This window comes from Mixophyes fleayi, chromosome 6 (genome assembly GCF_038048845.1).
Source record: "Mixophyes fleayi isolate aMixFle1 chromosome 6, aMixFle1.hap1, whole genome shotgun sequence".
Lineage (NCBI taxonomy): Eukaryota > Metazoa > Chordata > Amphibia > Anura > Limnodynastidae > Mixophyes > Mixophyes fleayi.
This window is the reverse complement of record NC_134407.1, coordinates 139,481,620-139,506,837: the sequence shown is the minus strand read 5'-3', so window position 1 is coordinate 139,506,837 and position 25,218 is coordinate 139,481,620. Positions and strand designations below refer to the sequence as shown.

General features: G+C 42.3%; 1 protein-coding gene across 1 annotated transcript; it reads right to left on the bottom strand.

Moving 5' to 3' along the window:
• Positions 1 to 2,042: 2,042 nt before the first annotated feature.
• CIMIP1 (ciliary microtubule inner protein 1) lies at positions 2,043 to 13,205 on the bottom strand. The gene is made up of 4 exons (XM_075215304.1): positions 13,099 to 13,205; positions 9,142 to 9,223; positions 5,247 to 5,342; positions 2,043 to 2,508 (listed from the first exon to the last, which is right to left on the bottom strand). Exons 1-4 carry the CDS (start codon positions 13,164 to 13,166, stop codon positions 2,353 to 2,355), a joined length of 402 nt encoding a protein of 133 aa, XP_075071405.1. The 5' UTR covers positions 13,167 to 13,205; the 3' UTR covers positions 2,043 to 2,352.
• Positions 13,206 to 25,218: the final 12,013 nt, after the last annotated feature.

The window sequence follows — 25,218 nt, the reverse complement described above, 5'->3', positions numbered from 1 at the left end:
ACACGTAACACAAGACGTAACAACCCTCTGACATAGTTGTGTGACTGAACATACAGCTCACTAAATACTTTTTAACCTTTGAATTCTAGCTGGACAAATAAGCAATATGATGTAGCACTTACCCTTTTGTATCAAACCATTATCCCATAGATTGTAAGCTTGCGAGCAGGGCCCTCATACCTTTCTGTATGTATTACCCAATATTGTTTTATTACTGTTTGCACCCAATTGTAAAGCGCTATGGAATCTGCTAGCGCTATATAAATAAATGATGATCATAATGATTCTCTTCTGAAATTTATGTTTAGGTCCAGCATTTTCAAAATTTCGACCTCCTGAATTATACAGTAGTTTGAAAAAGTCCAGGAAGGTTCAAAACTAACTCCATTACCTTCTGCATTGGGAGGGCTATGGGTCTCCATGCGGACAAATTAAAAGCTAGGTTCCGTTAGCTTTACCTGAGTAAACCTTGTTAGGGTTATTTGGACCTCTCTTCATGGGGGCAGGGTCTAATTAGGTTTTTGTGTGTGGTTGCTTTTGTACTTTTCCCAGCTTGCTATGTTCATATTCATGTTGGTACAGTGTTCTGGTTCAACTTGGTCTCTTTCTTCTTACTCGGGGGTCTCCTTGAGGTAGGTCCTCACCTGTCCAGCTTCATATTGCCGCTTATAGCATTTACATGCTAGCTTCCTGGTTCTGTAACTTCTACTTCAGATGGTTCCTGGCTCTGCATTACGTTAACTTCTGACTCCTGACCCCTGGCTCCGCATCTCCTTTGGTACAGTTTCGTGAATCTGGCTTCTGACTACAGTTTCAGGCACAGGTTTACAAACACCGCCTCCATCTGCAACACACTACTCACAAGTAGCTCTACTATAGTTACATACTAGAGTGCTCAACTGTTTGTGCTTTTTGAACTGTTACCATCGGCCTGTCTTCTGCATTATCAGGGACTGTCTACTGCAAGAGATTTTCTGCTATTCCGTCTATCTCCATATTATCTTCCATATCCTTATTTCCAGTTCAGTAATATGCCTGTGTTATTCCCTGACTGCTGCTGAGTTTCAATTCTTTTATCCCAACACAACCTCATTCTTCCTGCTAGTATGTCCCTAATAATTGACTTAAAATCTTCTAAAATTTACAGGGTGCATTATCCCATCTGTTACTAAAGGGTTATAGCATATTTTGTATATAACATGACTAAATTAATGAGCACAAGGCCTTGATGGTATTAATGTGTGTGTATGTGTGTGTCCGGGGGAGGTTAGGATCAATATTTATCTCATAAATCCCATATTATATACATCCGTTATTGGTGTAATCCAGGGGGTAAATTTATCAGATTCTAGTTAGTATTAATTTAGTACATTCTATAAAATGACAGCTAGAATCTGATTGGTTGCAATAGGCAAAATCTCCACTTTTTCAAACCCGCAGATTGTCTAGAATCATTCCTAGGGGTAGATTTAACAGAGTGTTTTGCATGGTGAGACATGACCGCCCCTCTATCTACTGTTCACACTACACTTATATAGTGGTCTCATATTAAAATTGAAATAAAAAGCTGGAAGTGTAACTGTGTAGTAATCAGATAGTGGGAGGGGTGGAATAGTGATAAATGGTTATGAATAGATCCTTGGGAAACCAATAGATAAACAAATCATAAATACATGGGTGCTGAAATTCATCAAGCGGTGCAATCTGTGCTCTCTATTACGGGAAAATTGTGGGTGGTCCTATAAAATCATAACAGATGTACTGGACTGTAAAATGGAAATTCCAGTTTAGATGGTTGGCCAAACTTTTACAGAGATCAGGCTACACTGCCGTGTACAGGGAACATTTTCCAAACAAACATAGAAGCACATACGTGTAAACAGGGCCACACAGAGATCTCCCTACTTGTTTAGCAGCAAATGAGTTAAAATGAAATCGTCATGTATAGAGTTAGTGACAGTACCGAAGCTTTATTTCCTTGGAAACACATTTCTGAAGATTTTGACTTGCAGTAGAGAAGCATTAAACTCTCTGCTTGGAGCTTGATTTCAATCAACATACAGCTTTACTAACCTTTAATGCGATAATGTAAATAGTACAAAATAACAGGCTGGAGGCGAAGCAGACCATAAATCAGGTTTTATGGTACAATGTTTGCACTCAGTACTTACTTTCTCTGCATATTTTTAACTTTTACAGATAGTCTTAAATTTGTTTTTCTCATCTTGCTGTCGACAGAGCAAAATATGTAAAAACTGCTATTTCCATTTCAGCCTATTTTTTGCTACAAAGTTTGTCTTCTGGGGTGACAGCATGTGGTGGAGGCTGGATGTACTCTGGCTGGTAAGGACGTTAGGCTAAGCCTTCAGCCGGCCACTTCATTGATTTGCAGAAATCTCCCTTCAGGTGTTTGGCTCTGCCATAGCGTTCAAGCTGCAGCTCTGGAATGGTGGATCTCCAACCTATTAGACCCTGAGTGGTTTGAGGAACAGCTGGTGACTGGCCAACCTGGACATGGGTGGGATAAAATGCAAGACCTTTAGATCGGAGATATAGTAGTATTTACAAATAAAATATATATCAGCACAATGGCCTAGTGGTTAGCACTTCTGCCTCACAGCACTGGGGTCATAAGTTCGATTCCCGACCATGGCCTTATCTGTGTGGAGTTTGTATGTTCTCCCCGTGTTTGCGTGGGTTTCCTCCAGGTGCTCCGGCTTCCTCCCACACTCCAAAAACATACTGGTAGGTTAATTCACTGCTATCGAAATTGACCCTAGTCTCTTTCTGTCTGTGTGTGAGTGTGTGTCTATATTAGGGAATTTAGACTGTAAGCTCAGTGAGGCAGGGACTGATGTGAATGAGTTCTCTGTACAGTGCTGCGGAATTAGTGGCGCTATATAAATAAATGATGATGATCATATTTTAAACCCCTCACTTGTTTAATTCATATCCCCCAATTAGGATTGTTTTTATCATATGCGTTGCTTTCTTGTGGAGTTTCTAAAGTATCTACTCATTAACTGAAGATTTCATGCATCAAGTCTGTTTGGGCTCTCAGCCCACCTCCTCCCAATTACATATTCACTACAATAGAATATTGTGCATACTACAGAACTCTTAACCGAAATGCTTCAAAGAAGTTAATAAATGTGTTATTTGTGTTACTGAAGGATTATCTTTAAACTGTCTCGCTAAGTAGTAATGTGGGTTATCAGATGTGGAATTGAAGTGGGGAGCCTTGTGGGAAAGAAAAGTAGTATAAATGGGCAGTCTGGGGTAGTAGCATAACTTGTAGATAACTAATTAATTATGCTAAGTCTCACTTCTATCCCTGATTTGATAGACATTTTTCTGATCCAGTGCTCCCTTTTTATACCACCCCTATTTATATTGCCAAGCTTGCTTACCAGTTATTCTCTGCAGTAAAGTATGTAAATTATAATTTAGTTATATGTGAACCTCTATGTAGTGTTACCCTCACTAGAACCCCTGTTCTTTCCTATATTTTTAAGCTGGTGTTTTAAAGAGAGACTTCTGTATTTTACTGGCTTCATGTTCCGGTCTGACGCTATTTAAAAATCGACGCATGCTGGGAAGCTATCAGCTAGGTGTTACCGATGGCTCCCAATGGTTTCCCCTTACGTGTAACAAGCAAGCAACAGTCCAGCAGACAGTGAGTAGATCGGAAAAGGAGGGGGAGGTATACTATCCAGCAGATTTCCATACAGTAGCCACGGAAATGTGCTCTGTTTTCTATACTAGTCACTGGAGAGGAATATTGTAAATACCAGAATAAAGGGGTGGGAAAGAGAAGGGCCCAATTAAAGTTGTAGAGGCCTCAAGATTACTAATGGCAGCCTCTCCCCCAGTGTGTCTACAACACTATGTATTTCAGTGCCTGTCACAATGATCCCTGCCCTGATCAGTAGTCAGTCAATCATTTCCCACCTATTGTTATGGGTTACCAGAGAGCGATATGCTACGTGTCACCTCACATAGTAGGCTTTCTTTTTGCAGGTGAAAACCATAAGTTTTGCTCATTAGTGTCAATGATGCAAGCCAATGGGTGTAATTACATGGTTGCTGGAGCAGCAGCTTTTATGGGGCCCATCAGAACAACACCGTTGCTGGGACCCTTGTAGCAGCCACCTGTGCTGCTCAGGGCTCTGCCAGCTCTTCTTCTCTAATGGGCCTATTTAACAAACTCCTAATCCCTAATTGGGGGACCACTGCAAATTTAAGTATCCCCTCTTTTTATACCTAAAGGATTGCAACACATATTGGAGATATCTGCTGCTTTCCCACGGATTTCAAATGTAAGAGCAGTCTCCATAGGTTTCTATTGGGACTGCTGTTTTGCGTGATTTAACAAGTTCCGAAAAGACTTGTGAGTGATGGCTAACACCATCTGAAGATGGCAATAATCATTGAAGCCTATGGAGAGAGCATTGCTGTAGATGGATCACGGATCCCGCACCGCAGGTTGGGGTCTATTTATTATGCAATTTTTTTGTTTAGAATCCCACGAAAATGGCAGTTTTTGAAGGATAGCTGCATTTTTAAGTATCTTATCTGCTGAGGTCCCACTGCTATCATAAGAAATCGCATCACCCATAGGTTTCTATGGGGACGGCTATTTTTTGTGATTTACATGTTCTGAAAATCAAACATTATTGGATCTTGTGCCCCCCGATGGCTAACGCCGTCTGAAAATGACGTTGGCCATGGAATCCTATGGGAAGAGTATTATGGAACAGGTGGCCACTTTGTGATAGTAATCATAGAGGATATAGGAGATAGATAAACGGTAGTGTTCATCGGGACAGCAGCTTATCGTGACGGCAATTCTCATTGCTATAAGGAATGAAAATGATTGTGCCAAAACACCGGTTATTGTTAAATATGTGCCTAAGGAGAGCAGTGTCAGGGAATAGCAGCTTCTCTGCTGTGTGTGACATAGCACACTGACAGCACAGTACACTAACCAGCATTCTAGGGTTCCAAAATTCTGCTTAGGAGAGAATAAAACTCCAGTGTGGCAATGATATGAAAGGGGGGGAGGGGGCAGGATGGTATCACTCCCTAGAAACAATGGTGTGCAAATGTTGTTATGGAGTCCATGCATTTTTAGCTACCATCCTCTCAAGCTATCCCATTGTGCCAGGTGGTATGACCCCATAATGATTTTGCCACACAAAATGCCCTTCACTGTAAAAATCTTCATAGCTGCTCAGGTGTCTGACCTTGATGTACTTTTCCAGTGGGGTCACAGTTCGAGCCTGTAGGTGTTCCGGAACTGTTAAAAGGACCTTTTTTTCTTCAATCTTGTTTCCTACCAGCTGAAATGACAAACTCTGCATTATAATACAATCTGACTTCTCTGTTTATAAGGTGGTAATAACATGGAACAGAACTTAAGAAGTGTCAAGTGATTGTAAGGCAACATGGGATTGATAAACAATGCTTTTCTATTTATTTAAATTTATTGTTCCGTTTGCAAGGTGGAACAAGATCTGCATATACTAAAGTTGTTTCTAACACATCTACTTGTGAGCTGGAGATTTAAGTTGACATGGGGGTTTAAAAATATTTAGCCATTTTGTTATTGTTTTTACTTATTTGAAACAATGTTAATACACTTAAAATAACAAATAAAGAAGTTTTTTAAAGTTTTATTGAATAACAAATTTTTAATATTGTAAATATTTGTAGTTGTGGTTTTTGTTTAAACATAATAAAATGCTAAATTTTAATTATGAATCAATACAAAAAACTATTTTAATTATTCTTGGACAGACACTAAGAGGTGCTCAATATACCCCACCCCTTGTCAGGTGCCATTGTAATGAGATCATCAATGTTATTCACTTCACTTGTCGGTGGTTTTAATGTTGTTGCTGATTAGTGGATATCTGTAGGTATAAGTGCCTTTAAAAACAAACAATACTTCTATATACAACCCGACCCCCCCCCCCCCCCCTCATCAATGAATATCTTTTTACTGTGGCATCTGGAAGAGCTCAAATATTATTAAGTCCTTAGAAATAATGAACAATATTTTTATAGTGGTATATCAGCAGTGATAAACATTAAGTAACACTTTACACTAGCTGACACCTACTATAATAGGTGTCTGCGCAAACCTTTTCACCACAGTCCCTCAAATCTTCTAATGCACCCAAGAGCCATTGACAGACCATTTTTCGTTAATTCATAATTTACAGTATTGTGGCTTGCAGATTGTTCCTTTTTCTCATTCTTCAGGGTGGTAAAGCAACAGCATCTCTGCCACACTAAAGGGGAACATCAATTGCCGGCGATGTGCTGTATCGAGCCACACACATTGCCTGCAATTAAGGTGGAAATCCCTGCACATTTTCCCTTGCGAGTAAAATGAGCAGAGATTTCTGTCAAATCTCCGCCGCAAGGTGTCTCGCGGACATTCCGGAAACACCTCCAGGGTAATTGAATTCATCCCTAAGGATTAATTATTTTGCACAGAGCAATAATATTGTTGCAACAAAGTAAAATACTAAGCAATCCTGGTTGACTGCCAAGTGTTACATCTCCCTCCCATCCATATTAACTACTGTAACAGCTTCAGTTATCTTTTCACACTCACAACATGTCAGATGGAATATCCAGGTCAGAAGTTGATATGTTCGAAACAAAGTTGTTTTCCATCTTCAGACAACTTAAAATGACTAGTTGTGTACATACAGTGTTGCATTGCTTTATATTTTCCTCTACCGCTCTGTGTTTTTTAGCCATGCATTTATATTATCAGGAAGTTGTTCATGGTTCCTGTCCTGGGATACAACACAAAGCTTCTCTATAGATAAACTGTCTCCAATGCAGAAGAGCTATGCAATATCCCTGGGCAAATATGATAAAAGAACCCTGTCTGTATCTATAAATATATGACTGAAAAGCACAGCCGGAATCCAGTAAGAGAAAGCAGGGTTTTAAGTTAAAGTTACAGAAGGATGTGTACTACTCAAGCCGCCACTTTGGCAACCTCTTTAATATATATGTTATGCGCCAATTGGCATTAGAAACACTAATAACTTGCAAATGATATTTTCAATTGGCGGACATGGATTTTTAAATATTTACTATACTACTTAAATTTGAATTTAAACGTTTTAAAGTTAAAATTAAATGATTGTTTGTTTTACTATAGATACACATAGTATTACATATTAGAGCACTATACATAGCATATATACAAAATGCACAGTGGTTGAAGTGGGGGTGTATATGGTGGTATGCCATATCGTCACTTCTCCTACTACTTTGATTGCAGAACTATCAAATTCCATTCACTTACATTTTTCATACCGCGACTTCTAAATTTCTGTGTTGGTTACAATGAATCAGAAAAGATACGCTGCCAGCCAATCGGTGGCTAGAAATGTGAGCCAATCAGGGCTCACCTCCGACCATTTGCACTTAAGCTTCCCCCCTCCCCACACTGGTCTGTTCAGATCAGTACAGAAAGCAGAAGAAAGAAGATGCCGGCCGTAGAAAAGGAGACGGAAGAAAAGGTGCAGGAACCCGAACATAGAAGAAACCAGAAGATGAGGAAGAAAAGCCCTCTGCAATCAACAGGAGGAATCTGACACAAATTGAAGAAAGCAGAATTTCAATCAAGAGAAGCGTTGAATTGGGGAAGAGGTGCCGACAACTGGAGGGACTGGACAAGATTGAACTGCCACCTATGTTGGACACAAGACCCATGGCGCGATTTGGGCACTAGACCCATGCAGCATTAGTGAGCACCAGGCCCGTGAAACCAGTGATTGAAGGTTTTTGTTATTTCCCTCATTGGACGCATTAGTTGCAGGATTAGCCTGTGGGCACATTAATGCAGGACTAGCCTGTGGGCACAGTTAATGCAGGGTTAGCCTGTGGGCACATTAATGCAGGATTAGCCTGTGGGCACATTAATGCAGGATTAGCCTGTGGGCACAGTTAATGCAGGATTAGCCTGTGGGCACAGTTAATGCAGGATTAGCCTGTGGGCACAGTTAATGCAGGATTAGCCTGTGGGCACAGTTAATGCAGGATTAGCCTGTGGGCACAGTTAATGCAGGATTAGCCTGTGGGCACAGTTAATTCAGGCAATAGGCCTGTGGAGACAAATTTTGGCACTATGCCAGACACCAATAGGAGGTGATTGTGAGACCGTGCCCAGTCTGACCTCAAATTCCCATTAAATCCCCAGGCGGCCATTTTGTAGTGGTCCCTTAAAGATCAGTGCCCCATTTTTCCCCTGCTTCAATCATCAGGCCCCCATTAAATGTAAGCATATGAGTTGTTTCTCATTATAGGATCCAGGAGTTGGGCCACCATTAAAGGTCTTTTGTGTCTGGTATTGTAACTTCTTGTCTGTTATTCTTTGGATTGGTGTATTGGAACTGTGGAGATTGTAGACATGGTAGCACACTACTCCTAGTACTAGGAGTTAATGTTGTGTAGCATACTGGTGAGGTAGAACGTTGTTAGGATCAGGGTGCTGCTGTTGTATTGTTGTAACTAGCACTATAGTGTGAGGTACATACTAGTCCAGTAGATGGCTCTGTGGGTGGGCGGTTATGTGCAGCCCTTTTTCTAGATGCCAATCCTGGGAGTTGCAGACGACCATCAAGAGGAGACGGTGACTACCCAGTGAGTATTATTGTTCGGTTTCGTCTTTCTCTTGTTGGGAGCCTCACCAGTACATTGGTGAGTAGGATATTCAGGCGGGATTATCCCCTGCCCCTAATATCTGCACCCAGGCCCAGATCAAAAGACGAATGGTAGGTGTACCAATTTTGATCAGGTAAGAACTCTGTGTGCATCTGTCATTGCCCAAAATCTCTACCTGAGTTTCAGCACAAATTAAACCCTTCACAACACGAACAATTCAGATAAACAGTGAGGTCTCTTGACTCTTGTGTCCTACTCTGTTTCGGTATCTGTAGTGGGTAATGATCAGCGCCCCCTGCTGACTATTCTCTAGACAAGTTCAGTGAACAGCATCCAGCTGTTCCAGTGGAAGCTGGTTCACAGGACTCTTCTAAACACCATACAGTAAAACAGCCCTACAATGCATATAGTGTCTGCTTTACATAGTTCTTATATATGAATTTGTACCTCGTTATAAGGAGTTGCTAAAAATCCCCAATTATCTGGCCACAATTTTGCAGTTTCCATCTCTGACTTGATATGCGATTTCCTAAAAACACACAAAGAGGGAATTAAAGCGTTTATTTTTAATTTTATATATGTGCTCCTTTAAGTGAATCTAAACCTAAATAGTAACATGTGGGTGCACATACGTATATTTACTAAACTGCGGGTTTGAAAAAGTATTGGAAAACAAAAACTACACTTACATTTTTCTAAGTGTAATATGTAAAGTTAGTTGATTCTAGTTATCATTTATTTAGTACATTCTACAAATTTACAGCTAAAATATGATTGGTTGTTATAGGCAACATCTCCACCTCTTCAATCCCACAGTTTAGTAAATCTAGTCCTTACACTGTAAAAAACCAACCAACTTTACGTATTACACTTAATTTTTTTTTACATAAATCTGTTCTTTGCTTTAAGTTTATACAGTACAGCACTGTCTACTTTGAATTAAATATTAAGTGATATGTTAGTATACATTACCAATGTGTAATTTTCAATTTTAGAATGACAGTGTTTTGTAATTAGATATACTAGAGGAAAGCTCCCCTCCCCGCCCCCTCTCCCTGACACCTTGGTTGTGCTCTGAGCAGCCTGCTCATACACTCCAGTGATTGGAGCGTTAAAAAATTAAGTTTGACTAAGTGCAGCTGTCTTTGCTATAGACAGGGTCACATGAGCTGGGCCCCCGTTGCGTTCTGCTAGTTTACTGGTGCATTAGGTAAAAACATATACTGTAGCTCTCCTTTATGTTCATATTGTTACAATCCCCATCACACATATTACAATGTTTATTTATTAATTTATTATTTATATTATTATTTTTATTACCATACTAATTAACTTCCTGTAAAGGATATTGTTGTATTCAGGTAGCAATGTCGTTTGTGATATTCTTATCTCATGTATTTATTAGGATCTCTTTCTGATATGTGGGTATGATTCATCAAGGAATGCAAAGTGAATGCAATTTACGTCTTTTTAAAATTGGACGGAGATTGTACACACGTATGGTCGTATTCAAGTACAAGGGGATTTCAAGACCTGTTTCCATTTGAAAATGGGTATAAGAATGCTGTGGCTATATGGTACTTGCTGTATGCACACACACACAGAACACACTGCAGGATACGCACAATGCATATGTGCAATATAAAGTCCCATCAAAACAAATAAAAAAAATATTTTAACACCTCGTAATACTATAATCATTAATAAAAATACATTAACTTTTTTTTAATCTTTTTTTTTTTAAATGAAATGCATATTTTAGGATGTTCTCAATGCCTACTCTACATAAAATGCATGTTTACAGTTTTAATTGCAAACACATGTTGTGCCATGCATGTGTGTCTGTCATCACTTTCAATCACCACTTACACCTGCCCTGCAGCTGGTGCAAATGATAAGGCTAAAAACCACGTATCTCAGAGATGCTCAGAACTTGAATCTAACGAAATGTGCGTGCGCTCAACCTCGGCACGTCCTTAGTGTATATTGCACATGTGCATACACCTCTCCCCTCCCCCTTTCTGCCCTTCATATCGTAGGCAGTCAGAAGTGTCATTTGCTTTTGAGCCTGGATTTGCATGCGCTCACGCACACAGTGCGTTTCTGAGCATGCGCAGAGCAATTTCACGCAAAATACGGTACGCAACAGGACTTGCGTCTGAAGATGAATCAGGCCCTGTATGTTAATTAGACAATGGGTGACATTTATGAGCTATTGTACAAAGGAAACTGGTGGTGATGCCTATAGCAATCAATCAAATGTCTGCTTTCATTTTGCAAACTGCGGCAGAATCTTTCATAATCTTATTGGTTGCTATGGGCAACACCACCTTTCTTTCCTTCACAATTCTTTTCATTTATGTCTCCAATTGTTATAACGAGTGAAACGTTCTGCACAGCATGCAGCGATGGCTTTCTCACAATACAGCTATAAATATTTTATGTACATTGCATGGTGTTTGTGACACTTCATTGAGAGATATATTTAAACCTGGTGACCTTTCAATCAATGACGTGAGAAATGTATTCAATGTTAACTATTAAATGCACACTAGAAAATATGACCCTGTCAGGATGCTTACACTAACATGGATAATACAAGGCATAAAAAGAGAATTTGGAAATAAATGAATATGTGCTGTGGACCTTTAAGATATCGCTGCCAGCTGGTAAATCAAAATAGTGCTTTCTTTGGGGGGAATTATATTTCCGGCAATGTGGCGCACGGACATCGCACTGCGCAGATTGCTGGTAATTACGGTAGAAATCTCCACCCCATAGAGGTGTGAGGAAAAATGAGCGGAGATTTCTGTCAAAATCTCCGCTGCAAAGTGTCTCATGGACATTCTGGAGACATTTTGCAGCTAATTGAATTCCCTACTTTATGTATATACAAGAAGTGTGCGTATAGATATCTACTTTTCTGATATAATAGTTTTTCTTAATAAGCCAAGAAAAACGGAGGAAAATGTAAGCAAGCATTAGGGATTTGTTTAAATGGATTAGATATGAGGAGATGGGAAGATTGCTGAGTTGCAGTAACAACATGGGGCATGATAAGGGTATTTCCAATTAGTAGGGAAGATATTTTTTCAGTACATATAAAGAGTATTTATGTGAAATATGATCGATACAAATCATTCCCTGTGTTCTCCCTGCATTATGTGCATGCACAAGAGCCTTCTTGAATAGTTAAATCACATCACATCACCATATGTACATAATTGCTTATATTATAAAATCAAACTTGCCTACTCTCTAATTTCCAGGAGGCTCACAAATTTCGGGGACTCCTCCTGGAAGAGTAGACAAACCTACCGGATCCTAAAAAATGCAGATATTCACAGCATTTAATATAGGGGCGGGGCTTAATCACGTCATTGAGCCCCAACCCCCGCTATTGAATGCCATGAACTTCGCCATTTTATAGGTTTATAGTGGGGGCAGAGCACTGGTGACGCCTTACGCCCCCTCCTACCCCTGTCACATAACCTGTCCTCCCGGAGAACAGAGTTAGAAAGTTGGCAAGAAAGTTTAAAATAGTTTTCAGGACACTTTGCTGCTGAGCCTATGAATCTTAGCACACTGTGTCCGACAGTGCTCAAAGTCCATTTCAGGCGCATCCTGCACATTTCCACTGACGTGCATGCGCAGTAAGCAACAGTTCCCTACAGTTCCGTCTGCTTTTCAGATGCAGTGTACACTTGCGACAGCTTGTGTCTCAGTACGAGGGAAAGGGTGGAACACGGAATTATGTAGGCGTGACCATGAATAATTTAGATACTATGGGCGTATACCCGCAAAAACTACCCTAGTCGGATCAAGACGTCATAAAAGACAGAAAAGGTGCGGCAGGAATTAGGTGGCGCAAGTAGTTAGCTAGCTGTGAGAACTGGTCGCAGCTTAGTAGGGTATTACAAGAGGGACGCAACTGGGGTTGCATGCCACTTGTAATACCCTACCAAGCTGCGGCACACTCCCACTCCTGCTCTTTCATAGAAGTCTTAGACGCACACTGCGTCCGACTCTAAATTAGACCCTATGCGTGATACTGTTTACGTGGATATTGGAACACTACATTACCATTATGTAATCTTCCCTGAATTTGATGATGACTAGATGCTTTTTTGATTACACATAGAATTGCATGTAACATGCAGAAAAAAAGAAAACATACTGTGCAGTTATATAAAATAGGTACATTTTCAAAAACATTTCAAAGAAGCACTATATATACACACAGATCATTCTACTACACTATATAAACAGACCTATCCACCTTCTGTATGTAAACATGTTTTACATGCACTATGTACACATGTAGAATCAGCTGAACTATATACATACACTTCCCCTGCATGATGTACACAGATAAGATATAGCATTAGAGAGATGGATGTTTACCAGATCATGTCCTGTGCCACAAAGTTAATCTCTTTGCCCAGTTTAGGGCTGTGCTGTGGAGCTTCCATTTTTGATCACACTGCTCATTGCTCCCTGCAGCCTAGACAGTTGAGAGGTGTTTACAATCATGTTGCCAGGCAACCATTGTCAGACAGTGACAGGACAAAGTAGAGCTTATTGCTGGGATGGGACATGGAATCTTTGTCTCGAAATACATTTAATATTACATGTAATTAGAGAAGCCAGATCAATCATTCAGTACCAGCCACATATGAAAGATTTTCTGTATTATATTAGTTCAAATGCACACTGCAGCAAAGACAGTCTCTGCCAGATTTTAAAGATTTGTCCCTAAAACTTTTTGCTATTGGAATTGTCCCTATTTTTCACTGTTGAGCATACTCCCTCATGCAAAAGTATGGGCAAGCCTGTGCCGACGGGGGCTGACAATACTTACTCTAAGCCGGGTAAGCCGCATTTTGCGAGAGTCTCCCGGACTCGTGTGGCAATCTCCCGAATTCTGCCCACTTCACTAGGAAGTGCCCCACTTCCTAGTGAAGTGGGCAGAATTAGATCCCAAACGCCCCATTTCCTGGTGAATAGCGGTGTTTGGCCCCGACCCCCACTGTTAAATGACACGTTTGCGTCATGACGTCACAGGGGGTGGGGCCAAAATGCCCCCATTTTGGCCGTCCCGCCCCCTCACGCCCCCCTCCACTGGCTGGCTCCCGGAATGGAGCTGAAGAAAGTCGGCAGGTATGAAATAGGGCGAACATTAAAATGCTCTATAGCCTGATCTCCTACGCTGGGACAACTTTGTCATCTTAGTAGCTCCAGTGTAATAGATCAGGGTTTCTAAGAGAACTGCCCATTATACCAAAAGTGTAAAAAGAAGTAGATAAAACACTCCTATACATAAAGGTAACTGAATAAAACAATCCCCAAACCCTCATCAACTAAATTTATTATAAAATAAAAATTTTTGATCTGTAATAATCCAACAGGAAATCCTTTTGCCTTTGTAACCCCCTCCACAAAAGCCAACAGAACTGCTCACTACAAGCACCCACTGCTGAATGTCTGTTACCTGGAGTGACCAAGCTGTTCAGCCAATCACAATCATTTGGCCATGTTGGCCAGTAGTGGTGTTGCGTTGCTGTGTGCACTGGTATGCACGGAATTGAAATAGTATTACTCTCAGTGGCATATTTCTCCCAACTGCTTGGGGCAAATTCCTGATAACCGGGTTGGTGGGACAATCCCCTGAAATAGGAACTGTGCCTCCCTTAGTCGGCACAGTTGGGAGGTATGCATTACTACACTCAGTGGCACCCGAGTTGAGATTGTCACTCTGGGCCTGAAAACACATAGAAATTTATGGGTAAAAAAAGAAAAACAATATGCGACTTCTTTAATACTAACTTAATCATATACAAATGGCACAAATATGCTGTAGCACATACATGCAATTTCAGTTTAGACTGAAATGTAACATACAATAGCTTTCAGTCTAAGCTCTATACAGTAATGAAAGAAAAGATCTAATTGGTCGCTATAAGGGCTCTATTTACCTAAGTTAAGCCTGTAGCTACACAATAGTGCTCCAAACCCCACCGCTTCCACAAGCCACAGCTTTTACATTCCACAGTCTTGGAGGTCTGTACATTTCACTTATTGCCACAAATAATCTTAACCCATGTCTGCTTTTTCTCTGTTCACTCTTCTTTGATGCGGTAAAAAAATTAAAATTTACATTGTGCAGAGAAAGTAGGCACATGCCAACCGTACCTAATGCTAAATCATGGCCCTCGTTGCTATGGGTTACTGCTCAATGTGCCATTTGTACTACGACTTTGTGCCCACGCTTGGCTGAGGCTGTTCATTCTTTTGTTCAGGATACAAAATCTCCATAGCATAAGAGCACAGGAAAAAAGTGTTTTATTTATTCAATAGACATCTGTACTCCTGTGTACTCAGAGATAACAATTGTAATTACTATTCAGCATCTTGAAGATCAGTAAACCTCCTGCAATAATACAGGACTTGTTGTTTTCACCCAGGTGCTGTAACCTATTGGAATTCCAATTACCAATTAGGGAGCAATTAAATTAGTAGCATTTCTAATCGGGCTCAGCAAAGGTTATTCATTGTCCTATTTATTTGACTGCTGCCGCTTCTTGGTGGTATTAATCTTGCAAAATAGCTTTTAATATTTCTTAAATGCTCAAATGAGAAAATGGGATGTTTTAATGGAAAAATATTGCCTAATCTTTAGATAAACCCATGAGGAGTACGTGAAACTTTTCTGATATATAGAGAAGGGATCATTTGTCTAGACAAGCTAGGCTAGGCAGTGCTGTAGTCTGAAGTCCCTGGCTGGGCACTGATTAAATATCATAACTAAACAAAATAACATAAAACTAATTAAAAGACATGATAGTGTCCTAGGTGCAGAAACTATCCAAAATAATTTAGTATCAAAGATATTGTACTAATTAAATAGATAAAAAGATTATTTTAAATATTTCAATGTTCAATAAAGTATATGTTGTAAAGATAAACATATTGTCTGTGTATTTGTTCAGATTGGTGAAGTTGTGTTTTATTTAGTTAATGTAACCGTCCCTAACTGAACACTGCCCCCCAGTGGTCATAGTAAGTATAAGCAGTACTGTATTGCTGACATGGTTGAGGTAAAATGTGGGCATACCCTTAAATCAGTGGTTCCCAAACTTTTGCAGTTCGTGGCACCCTTAGAGTCTCCAAATTTTTTCAATGCACCCCTCCAAAATAATTATTGAGCAGTCCTGTTTTAGAAGTAGTTGGGTCAAAAAATGGTAATAAGTATTTAGGTCAGAACAGAAATACTTATTTAGTTTAATACTTATTGCCCCCTCTGCATCCAGGCATGCTGTAACCCTCCTCTGCCCCTGTCACACTCCTCTGTCCCATTGTGCGCCCCTGTCGCACTCCTCTGTCCCATTGTGCGCCCCTGTCCCACTCCTCTATCCCATTGTGCGCCCCTGTCCCACTCCTCTGTCCCATTGTGCGCCCCTGTCACACTCCTCTGTCCCATTGTGCACCCCTGTCACACTCCTCTGTCCCATTGTGCGCCCCTGTCACACTCCTCTGTCCCATTGTGCGCCCCTGTCACACTCCTCTGTCCCATTGTGCGCCCCTGTCACACTCCTCTGTCCCATTGTGCGACCCTGTCACACTCCTCTGTCCCATTGTGCGCCCCTGTCACACTCCTCTGTCCCATTGTGCGCCCGTTACACTCCTCAGCCCCTGTTACACTCCTCTGCCCCGTTGTGCCCAGCTGTCACCATCCTCTGCCCCTGTTACACTCCTGTCCCGTTGTGCCCCGCTGTCACCCTCCTCTGCTCCTGTTACACTCCTGTCCCGTTGTGCCCCAGCTGTCACCCTCCTCTGCCCCTGTTACACTCCTGTCCCGTTGTGCCCCAGCTGTCACGCTCCCTCTGCCCCTGCTACACTCCTGTCCCGTTGTGCCCCAGCTGTCACGCTCCTCTGCCCGTTACACTCCTGTCCTGTTGTGCCCCGCTGTCTGCCCCTGTCACACTCCTCTGCCCCTCTGTCACACTCATCTGCCCCGCTGTCACACTTCTCTGCCCCTCTGTCTCCCCCGCTGTGCCCCTCTGTCTGCCCGCTGTCTGCCCCGCTGTGCCCCTCTGTCTGCCCGCTGTGCCCCTCTGTCTGCCCGCCTGCTGTCTGCCCCGCTGTGCCCCGCTGTCTCCCCGCTGTCTGCCCCGCTGTCACTCTCCCTCTCACTCCTCTGCCGCGCACCAGCCATAGAAAAAAAAGAAAGAGCACAGAAACTTACCAATCCGCCGGGCGCTGGGACCCAGCAGCCTCCTCTCTCCCGCAGCTGTCACTGACGTCGATATTCAGTGACAGCTGCGGGAGAGATGAGGCTTCTGGGTCCCGGCGCCTGGCGGATTGGTAAGTTTCTGTGCTTTTTTTTTTAATACTTGGCCCGCGGCACCCCAGTGACAGCGCCGCGGCACCCCTGGGAGCCGCGGCGCACAGTTTGGGAACCGCCGCCTTAAATAATGGACATATTAATTTAACACACATACTTTCAGATGGCACAAGAGGGTGTCACACTCAATATGGAGGTGGTGCTGTTTGTGTATGTTGTACATTATAGATATATGTGGACATCAGTGAAAATCTAAATAGATATAAAACCAATATCATAGTTGCCAACATTTCAAAATTATTTTCTGGGAAACTTTTAATGAGCAGGTGCCTCTAAACTCGCCACATATGGTTCAATCTAGACTGGTTTTAGTATGCTACAATCCTCATCATGTCATATTTACTGAATGTAATCCTTTATATATATTTTTAGATTGTAATTCTCCTCAATAACGATAAACAGACAAACTCTAGATAGCAAGAACTGATGGTGAGCGTTGCATCAAATATGCAGGAAAAAAATTAATCTTATGATGTCGCTGGTCAATGATGAAAAATCAGTACACATCTTTTAAATCTGGGACACTTTCTGTGAACTGTTGGCAGTTGTGCATTTTATGCTGTCCTTTGAATGTTGCTGCCCTAGGCATATCTTTGGTTGTCCTTCATGATAAATAAACCGCTCTATATGTTTCTCACAGTAAATTCACTAAAGATCCATAACATGTTTTTTTAAAAAAAATAAAAAAATAGCTACAAATAATATTGTCAACAGGGACTGGATAAAGGCCTTGGGGTGCATGGGGTACTTAAGACAGATGGGGGCCCTATTATCAACAGTGTCTTTATTCACAAAATAAGAGAGCGGAAAAACTGTATTATTGTTGCCTGCATATCTCACTCATCGCCCCCTCCGTGTATCGCTCTTCGCCCCCTCCATGTATCTCTCTTCGCCCCCTCCATGTATCTCTCTTCGCCCCCTCTATGTCTCTCTCTTCGCCCCCTCTATGTCTCTCTCTTCGCCCCCTCCATATCTCACTCATCGCCCCCTCCGTGTATCGCTCTTCACCCCCTCTATGTCTCTCTCTTCGTCCCCTCCATGTATCTCTCATTGACACCATCTAGCTCTCAGCCCCTTCTCTATAGTTCTCTTTAGAGCCCCCATCCTATATTTCTCTATACAGCTCCCTTACTTACCTTTAGTTGTGATAGCAACTTGCTCAGTGCTGCTCAGACAGTGAATGCAGGGTTCTGAGGAGTCTGTGCCGCCTGTTAGTCTCATGCATGTAAAAATACATGAAGCAAATAACTATGGCGCTAGACGCGGGTGGGGCCCTTAGAGGTGTGGGCCTGGGCAATTATAAATGTAAAAACTTTAGGAATTAACCACAACAGAACACTACGATAATTGGTAGGTGTGATATTGGTATCATGCACTAAGGTATATGAACTATACAGTAATTAGCGTTGTTACTTTTGCGAAGTACAAAAACTAGGCAGAAATTGTACCAACTCAACTAAAATAAACTTTGAATCGGTGTGCTATGGCAAAAAAAAATTATACTGTTTATCTCTTCAGAAACCTTCTCGCAAAGCAGAATGCCATTGTCATAAATTTTTTTCTCTCTTTCCTCGATGAGAAGTCATGTGACAGAGAGTGGGAGGTAGCCATTGCGTCACCGTAGCTTCATCACCTGTTAAGAAAAGCCGAAATTCACAGCATTTCATAGCAGGGGACGGGGCTTAGTGTCACGAATTCGTGTCATTAAGCCCTGCCTCCATCACCTGAGGGAGGATGCTTGTTCTTCCGGGAGCCCATGAGGGCTCCCCGAAATTTCAGGAGAGTAGGCAAGTATGTGCTAAATAAACATGTTTCCAATCTCTCATCTCTGCTTGAAATGGTATCTTTTTCTCAGAGAAACAACCAGCTTGATTCCTTCCCGGCACCCTCTCTTCATTTAATCCCACAAATGAAGATGATGCATGTACTCTCTTCACTCATCATCTTCCACATTGGCTATTGCAATACCATCCTTACTGGTTTTCCCCGAATCAAACTCTCACCCCTACAATATATTTTGCATGCAGCAGCTAGATTGATTTTCCTTGCATATCATTCTTCCACTGCTGAGTCACTATGTCAGTCTCTACAATGGTTGCCTATTTATTAGCAAATCCAATATAAAATAATTCTACTTACATACAAGGCCACCAGCATACATCACTTTATTCAAAATATCGCTCATTCCCTCTTACAGGATTTTTTTTCAGGCTGCATTTTTACCTACAAATTCACCTCTTCAGGCTAGCTTATACAATTCCTCAACCACCCTCTTAAGCTCTCTAGGGTACCCTATTTTAACCTTTTACACAGTTCACACAAGACAACAACTCTCTAAACCCCTGTACAACATTGCTGTGTGACTGGATCACATAGCCCACTAAGCACTTTTTACCATTGCAGTCTAGCTGGACCTATAAGCAAAATGTAGCACTTGCCCTTGTGTATCAAATTCCCATTGTCCTATAGATTGTAAGCTTGTGAGCTGAGCCCTCTTACCTCTATGTCTGTCTGTATTACCCAGTTTTGTTTTATTACTGTCTTTGTTTCCATTTGTAAAGCGCTATGGGATATGCTGACACTTGTCACGAAATCCGAGAGTTTTTAATGGATCCCTTGTACCTGCCAGGTTTGGTATTGCTCGCTCAGTGGTGCGGAGTCTAACAAGTAGCTGATATTCACCAGGGACCCCCCGCAAGGAGGTATGGTCTTAGCTGTCCCTGTCCCGCAGGTCGCGGTTTCCTGGGTGAGTGCTGGGCAGATTGGTAGGAGGAGCCAGGAGCGGAGAAGGCAGAAGACGGCTGATGCCAGATGGTGACCAGCAGAGGCGAGGAGTTACTGAAGCAGCAGTAGATCAATATGAGCAACAGGGGCTGCAGAACTATATCTGACTTGATAGCAGTCAGAGCACGGGCAGGAGAGTCACTGGAGCAGCGGTAGTTCAGTATGAGCAACAGAGATGTAGATGAACACAGGAGAGGAGATGGAACCTCGACACAGCAGTAGCAGCTGCGGATACTGAGTAGAGGTAGAGCTGCAGCCAGCACGGAAAGGAGTACACGTGAGAAGCAGGGCCACACTGGAGCAACAGGAGACTCTGGTAGACTGGAGGGAGCCAGATTCTCACAGCGAATGAATGAACTTGAAGAACAGGTGTCTGACAGGAGGAAGTAGGAGATTTAAATACTGCTCCAAAATGCTGTGACCAATGAGGAAAGAGTAGGAGGTCTGAAGAGAAGAGAGCTGACTTGCACACGCGCAGAACCCGAGGCAAGATGGTGGTCGCCATCCAAACATGTGACCAGACCATCGGGCTCACCGCTTACAAGAGAGGTAACACCGCCGGTGCCCGCTCGTGGGGCCGGCGTGTGACAGCACTATATAAATAAATGATGATATATATTGTGACAAAGGCACTGGGGAAGTGGCAGATGGTAGCTATATGTCTTCCAGGCTGACTTTTATGTGCTTTAAAAGCCCAGGGAAATTGCTGGCATTTGGGAAAAGCTTTCCAAAAAGTGTGTTCAGATTTGGGAACAACTGGGTTCCTAGGGTGTAAATGGAGAAATAATAGTGATCTTCATTTACAAGACCCAGTCTGGGTCTTGTGATCCCCCAGTCTCACAGCAGACTGATTAAAGTTTGCATCTTCAAGGTGCTGATAAAATGCTGCTAGGCAGTTTCCTCTGTCTCTCAGACCTGGGTAGGAGGTTGGATACCTCCTGACAGAGACTGCAAATGGTAACCAATTAGCTCTATTTTTTGTATGTATGTATAGGACACAAGGTCTTTCACAGAAGAGAGGGTGCCCTGTGTGTTTAGTTAGTGATGGACAGGCAAGGGCTTTTCATTGTTCCAAAACCTTGGACTTGTGTGACCCTTCTGCTGCTGTACACTACAATCTACCCCAGAAGATGGCACCTGTTCCCCTAATCCGATTGCAAGTTGGTGGAGAAGGTGAGCATGACATCTGCGCATATTGAGAGCAGCAGCAGTCTTGAGAGACCTGCAGGAAGGAGGTCTGTGTGTGCATGGAACATTTAAAGTGACAGACACAGTGGAGAAAGTCTTGTATCCATCATGTAACTGTCGAACGTATGTATCACACGCAGCAAGAGGTGGTATGAGGTATAATTCCACACTTTTTTTTTTAATCTCTTTATTTATGCAAAAAGCAGAAGTTCCACATAACAGATAAACACAAAAAAAGAAAAACATTTGAACGTAAGGGCCAAAACATGTCCATTGAGAAACGAGAAGTCAGCCAACTGACATATTGTTACACAGATTCCTAAACATAAAAAGAAGCAGTAAGTAAACCCATAGAAAGGAAATAGGCTGATCCAACCAAGGATGGTGGAGGACTCAACTGCCTTGGAACTCTATGTCGATGCTGCTTTTATTTTTTATTTTTTAGAGAAAGAGATAGAGGAGAAAAAGAGGAGGAAAAAGGGGGGGGATGAGGGGTGGGACCTGGTAAGGGCTTCTGAGGAAATAGCCTTTTAGGTAGCGGGCATATTTGCTTGGTGAAAAGAGTACCAAAAATTCCACACCTTGTTGAAATTTATAACTTTGTCGTGGAGGAGGCTGGTGATGTATTCCATAGTGGCCATGTACCACACACGAGTGACTACACTTTGGAGGCTGGGTGAATGAAGGGACTTCCACTCCTTCGCTATCTGTAGACGAGTAGTGGCACAGATGTGTTGAACTAGTCTATCTGCCTGTTTAGTTAGGCCTTTGACCCAGGAGCAGAGCAGCATAACCATTGGGTCGGGTGACATCTCAACGTCTAAGATTCTTGTCATTAGGTCAGCCACCTGGGACCACAAATTTGAAACACTAGGGCATGTCCACCAGATGTGGTAGAATGAGCCCACCTCCCCGCATCCTCTCCAACATGAATCTGAAGTGCCAGGATATATTATATGAAGATTTGAAGGCACTAGGTTCCATCTTGTATATACTTTAAATGTATTTTCTCATATTAAAGTGTTAATGGAGATTTTGGAAATTCTCAACCTTAGCCGGGACCATCCCTCCTGATCCAGAACTCTACCAGTATCCCGAAGCCATGCCGCCTCAAACGATTCCGCAGTGTCAGTTTTTGGTTCCAGGAAATTATGATATACCAAAGATATTAGTCCTGAAGGTCCTGGCCTATACACACAGCTCCTCTCAAAAGGAGTAAGGCTACGTAGCTTGGAAGATCTACAGAGTGATTGAGTAAAGCCTCGGATTTGAGTGTAAGCAAAGTGTAAGAACGAAGGAAGGCCCTTTTTTTCTCTTAGATCCGGGAAAGTGCGGGGAGCAAGATCTTCCATAATGTGAGAAAACTGAGTGATACCAGCCTCTTGCCAGGGGCGCGAGAATGACCGCATGTTTCCTGTTGGAAAATCCGGGTGATGCCACAGTGGTGTAAGAGGAGAAGGAAATGAGGTGAGCTTCCACTTTCTATGGAGCTTGTCCCACAAGTTGAGTGTGAACTGTATGAAGGGGTGCGAGTAAACGGAGGCCGGCCTTTGAGCTCTGGGGAGCGAATTCAGGTTGTGATCTGGTGTATGTGCGTTCTCTAGGTCGACCCATCTCTTGATCCCCGGAGCAGACTGCCAGGAAATGATATGACTAAGGTTAACTGCATGATAGTAGCGTTCAAAGAGTGGAAGCCCGTATCCCCCTGACTGAGTAGATTTAGCTAAGCAAGACCTTTTGAGTCTCGATTTTTTTCCCTTGCCAGATAAATGTACCGCATAAAGATTGCAGGTTCGCTAGGAAAGTACCTGGGATTGGGATTGGTAAGGTCTGGAAAAGGTATAAGACTCTAGGCAGAACGTTCATTTTTATAACACTAATCCTACCAAACCAGGAGACAAAAAACGAGTCCCATCTGGCCAGGTCTCTTTTTATTGAATCAAATAAGGGGGTGTAGTTGGCGTGGAATAGTTGTTTGTATTCTTTTGTGATCTGAACCCTTAAATATCGTAGCACCTTTGGGCGCAACTGAAAATCGAACGAAGATTTGAGTATATTTTTGGTGACACTAGGGACTTGGAGTGAAAGGGCTTCTGATTTGGAGTTATTTATTTTATAGTTTGATAAGGATCCACATTCTTTAAGTTCTTTAAGAAGATTTGGGAGCGAAATAAGGGGGTTTGCGAGTGTTAGTAGTACATCATCAGCGAATAAGGAAATTTTAAAATGGCGAGGACCAATTAGAATCCCTGATATGTCCGGGTTTCTTCTGATAGCGGCAGCTAAAGGTTCTATGCATAGAGCGTATAAGAGGGGGGACAAGGGACACCCCTGTCTAGTGCCATTGCCTAATGGAAAAGCCTGGGATAGGACCCCATTGGTCAGTACCGATGAGGTGGGGCGGTGATGTAGAGCTTGAATGGCCGAGAGAAAGGCCCCGTTTAAACCGTAATGACTTAACGTGCTGAACATGAAAGGCCATGAGAGTCTATCAAAGGCCTTTTCGGCGTCTAATGCCAAAACCACTGACGGGATCTTGTTCTGGTTAATATGGGCGATGATGTTTATAGTGCGTCTAGTGTTGTCTAAAGCCTGCCTGGTGGGGACAAAACCTACTTGGTCTGGGAAGACCAGTGTTGGTAAATAGGCGTTTAAACGATTTGCCAAAATTTTGGCAAAAAGTTTAATGTCAGCGTTGATTAGTGAAATAGGTCGGTAGCTGGGGCAACAGGTCGGGTCTTTGTTAGGTTTAGGAATCACCACTATAGTGGAGCGCGTGGATTCCATATGAAATTTACCCCCCGTCATAATGTAATTAAACAGATGCGTCAGATGGGGGACTAGTTCTTTGGAGAATGTTTTATAATAAAGCATCATAAAGCCATTAGGGCCGGAGGCTTTGGAGTTCTTCTGTGACTTTAGTGCCAGGGTTACTTCTTCGCTGGAGATAGCCTCGTTAAGAGTAGAAGCTTGGCTGGAGGATAGGGAAGGAAGAGAACAGTTATCTAGGTAGGTATTGATAGCTTGAGGGGAGGCTTTAAGTGAGGTTTGGTCCTTATGAAGATTATACAGATTTTCATAATATTTGTGGAATGTTTCGTTTATGGTCCTAGAGTCATAAGATAGGTCCCCTCTTTTGTTTCTAATTGAATTAATTATTTGGGAGCCCTGTTTGGCTTTCAGTCTCCTGGCCAAAAGAGAATCGGCCTTGTTGCCTTTTTCAAAAAATGTTTGATTAAGCCATCTAAGCTGGCGTTCTGTTCTCTCTGCGAGGATTGACTGAATTTCGCCTCTAGTCTTTTGGATTTCCTTAAAAACTGAGTGGGAGTTAGACTCCTTATGTGTTGTTTCCAAATTTTTGAGTTGAAGAGTAAGTTTATCAAGCGTCTCATTACGTTCTTTTTTTCTGCGGGAGGCAAACTGAATGATATCCCCCCGTATGACTGCCTTATGGGCTTCCCATATAGTGGAGATCTGAATCTCTGGGTCTGAATTGATTTCAAAATATTTTGTGATAGAATCAGATATGAGATCTTTAAACCCAGGGAGTTTAAGAAGAGTCTCGTTCAGTTTCCAGGAGGTTCTACCCCGAGGGTTCTGAAAAAGGTCAACCGTTAATGATAATATAGAGTGGTCTGACCACGTATTGGGAACTATATCAGCCCTAGTTATATGTTGGAAGATGTTTGAGCAACCCATAAACATATCAATTCGAGAGTAGGTCTGGTGGGGAAAAGAGTAAAATGTGAATATAACGCTCGCCAGATATCAAATAGGCCGGCCTCAGTCACTTGTTTTTGCAGATGTTTTGTATGTGAAGATGGGGGGGAGGAGTGCCTAAAAGCGGATCTGTCTAGGAGGGGGGACATAACGGTGTTAAAGTCACCCCCGAGTAAAAGCAAACCCTTACTGAAATGATGTAGTTCCGAGAAAAAGTGTGTGAAAAAAGCTGTCTGACCTGTATTTGGTGCGTAAACGTTGGCAAAGGTTATATCTAGATGACCAATCTTTCCCGTCAAGAAGAGAAACCGGCTCTCAGGGTCGTCCTTAACTGCTGACACGACAAACGGAACTGAACTGCGGAGAAGAATGGCAACACCATTCCTCTTTGTAGAATGAGAGGAATAATAGGCATCAGGGTATCTTCT

What these genes read in the sequence shown, in the direction of transcription:
- CIMIP1 (XM_075215304.1), bottom strand. Translation starts at nt 13,166, where the DNA reads ATGGAAGCTCCACAGCACAGCCCTAAACTGGGCAAAGAGATTAACTTT. An exon ending in GTGGCACAGGACATGATCTG is followed by an intron (nt 9,224 to 13,098) that starts GTAAACATCCAT and finishes GTGTGTTTTTAG; the next exon opens with GAAATCGCATATCAAGTCAG. An exon ending in CACTGGAAAAGTACATCAAG is followed by an intron (nt 2,509 to 5,246) that starts GTCAGACACCTG and finishes ACCCATGTCCAG; the next exon opens with GTTGGCCAGTCACCAGCTGT.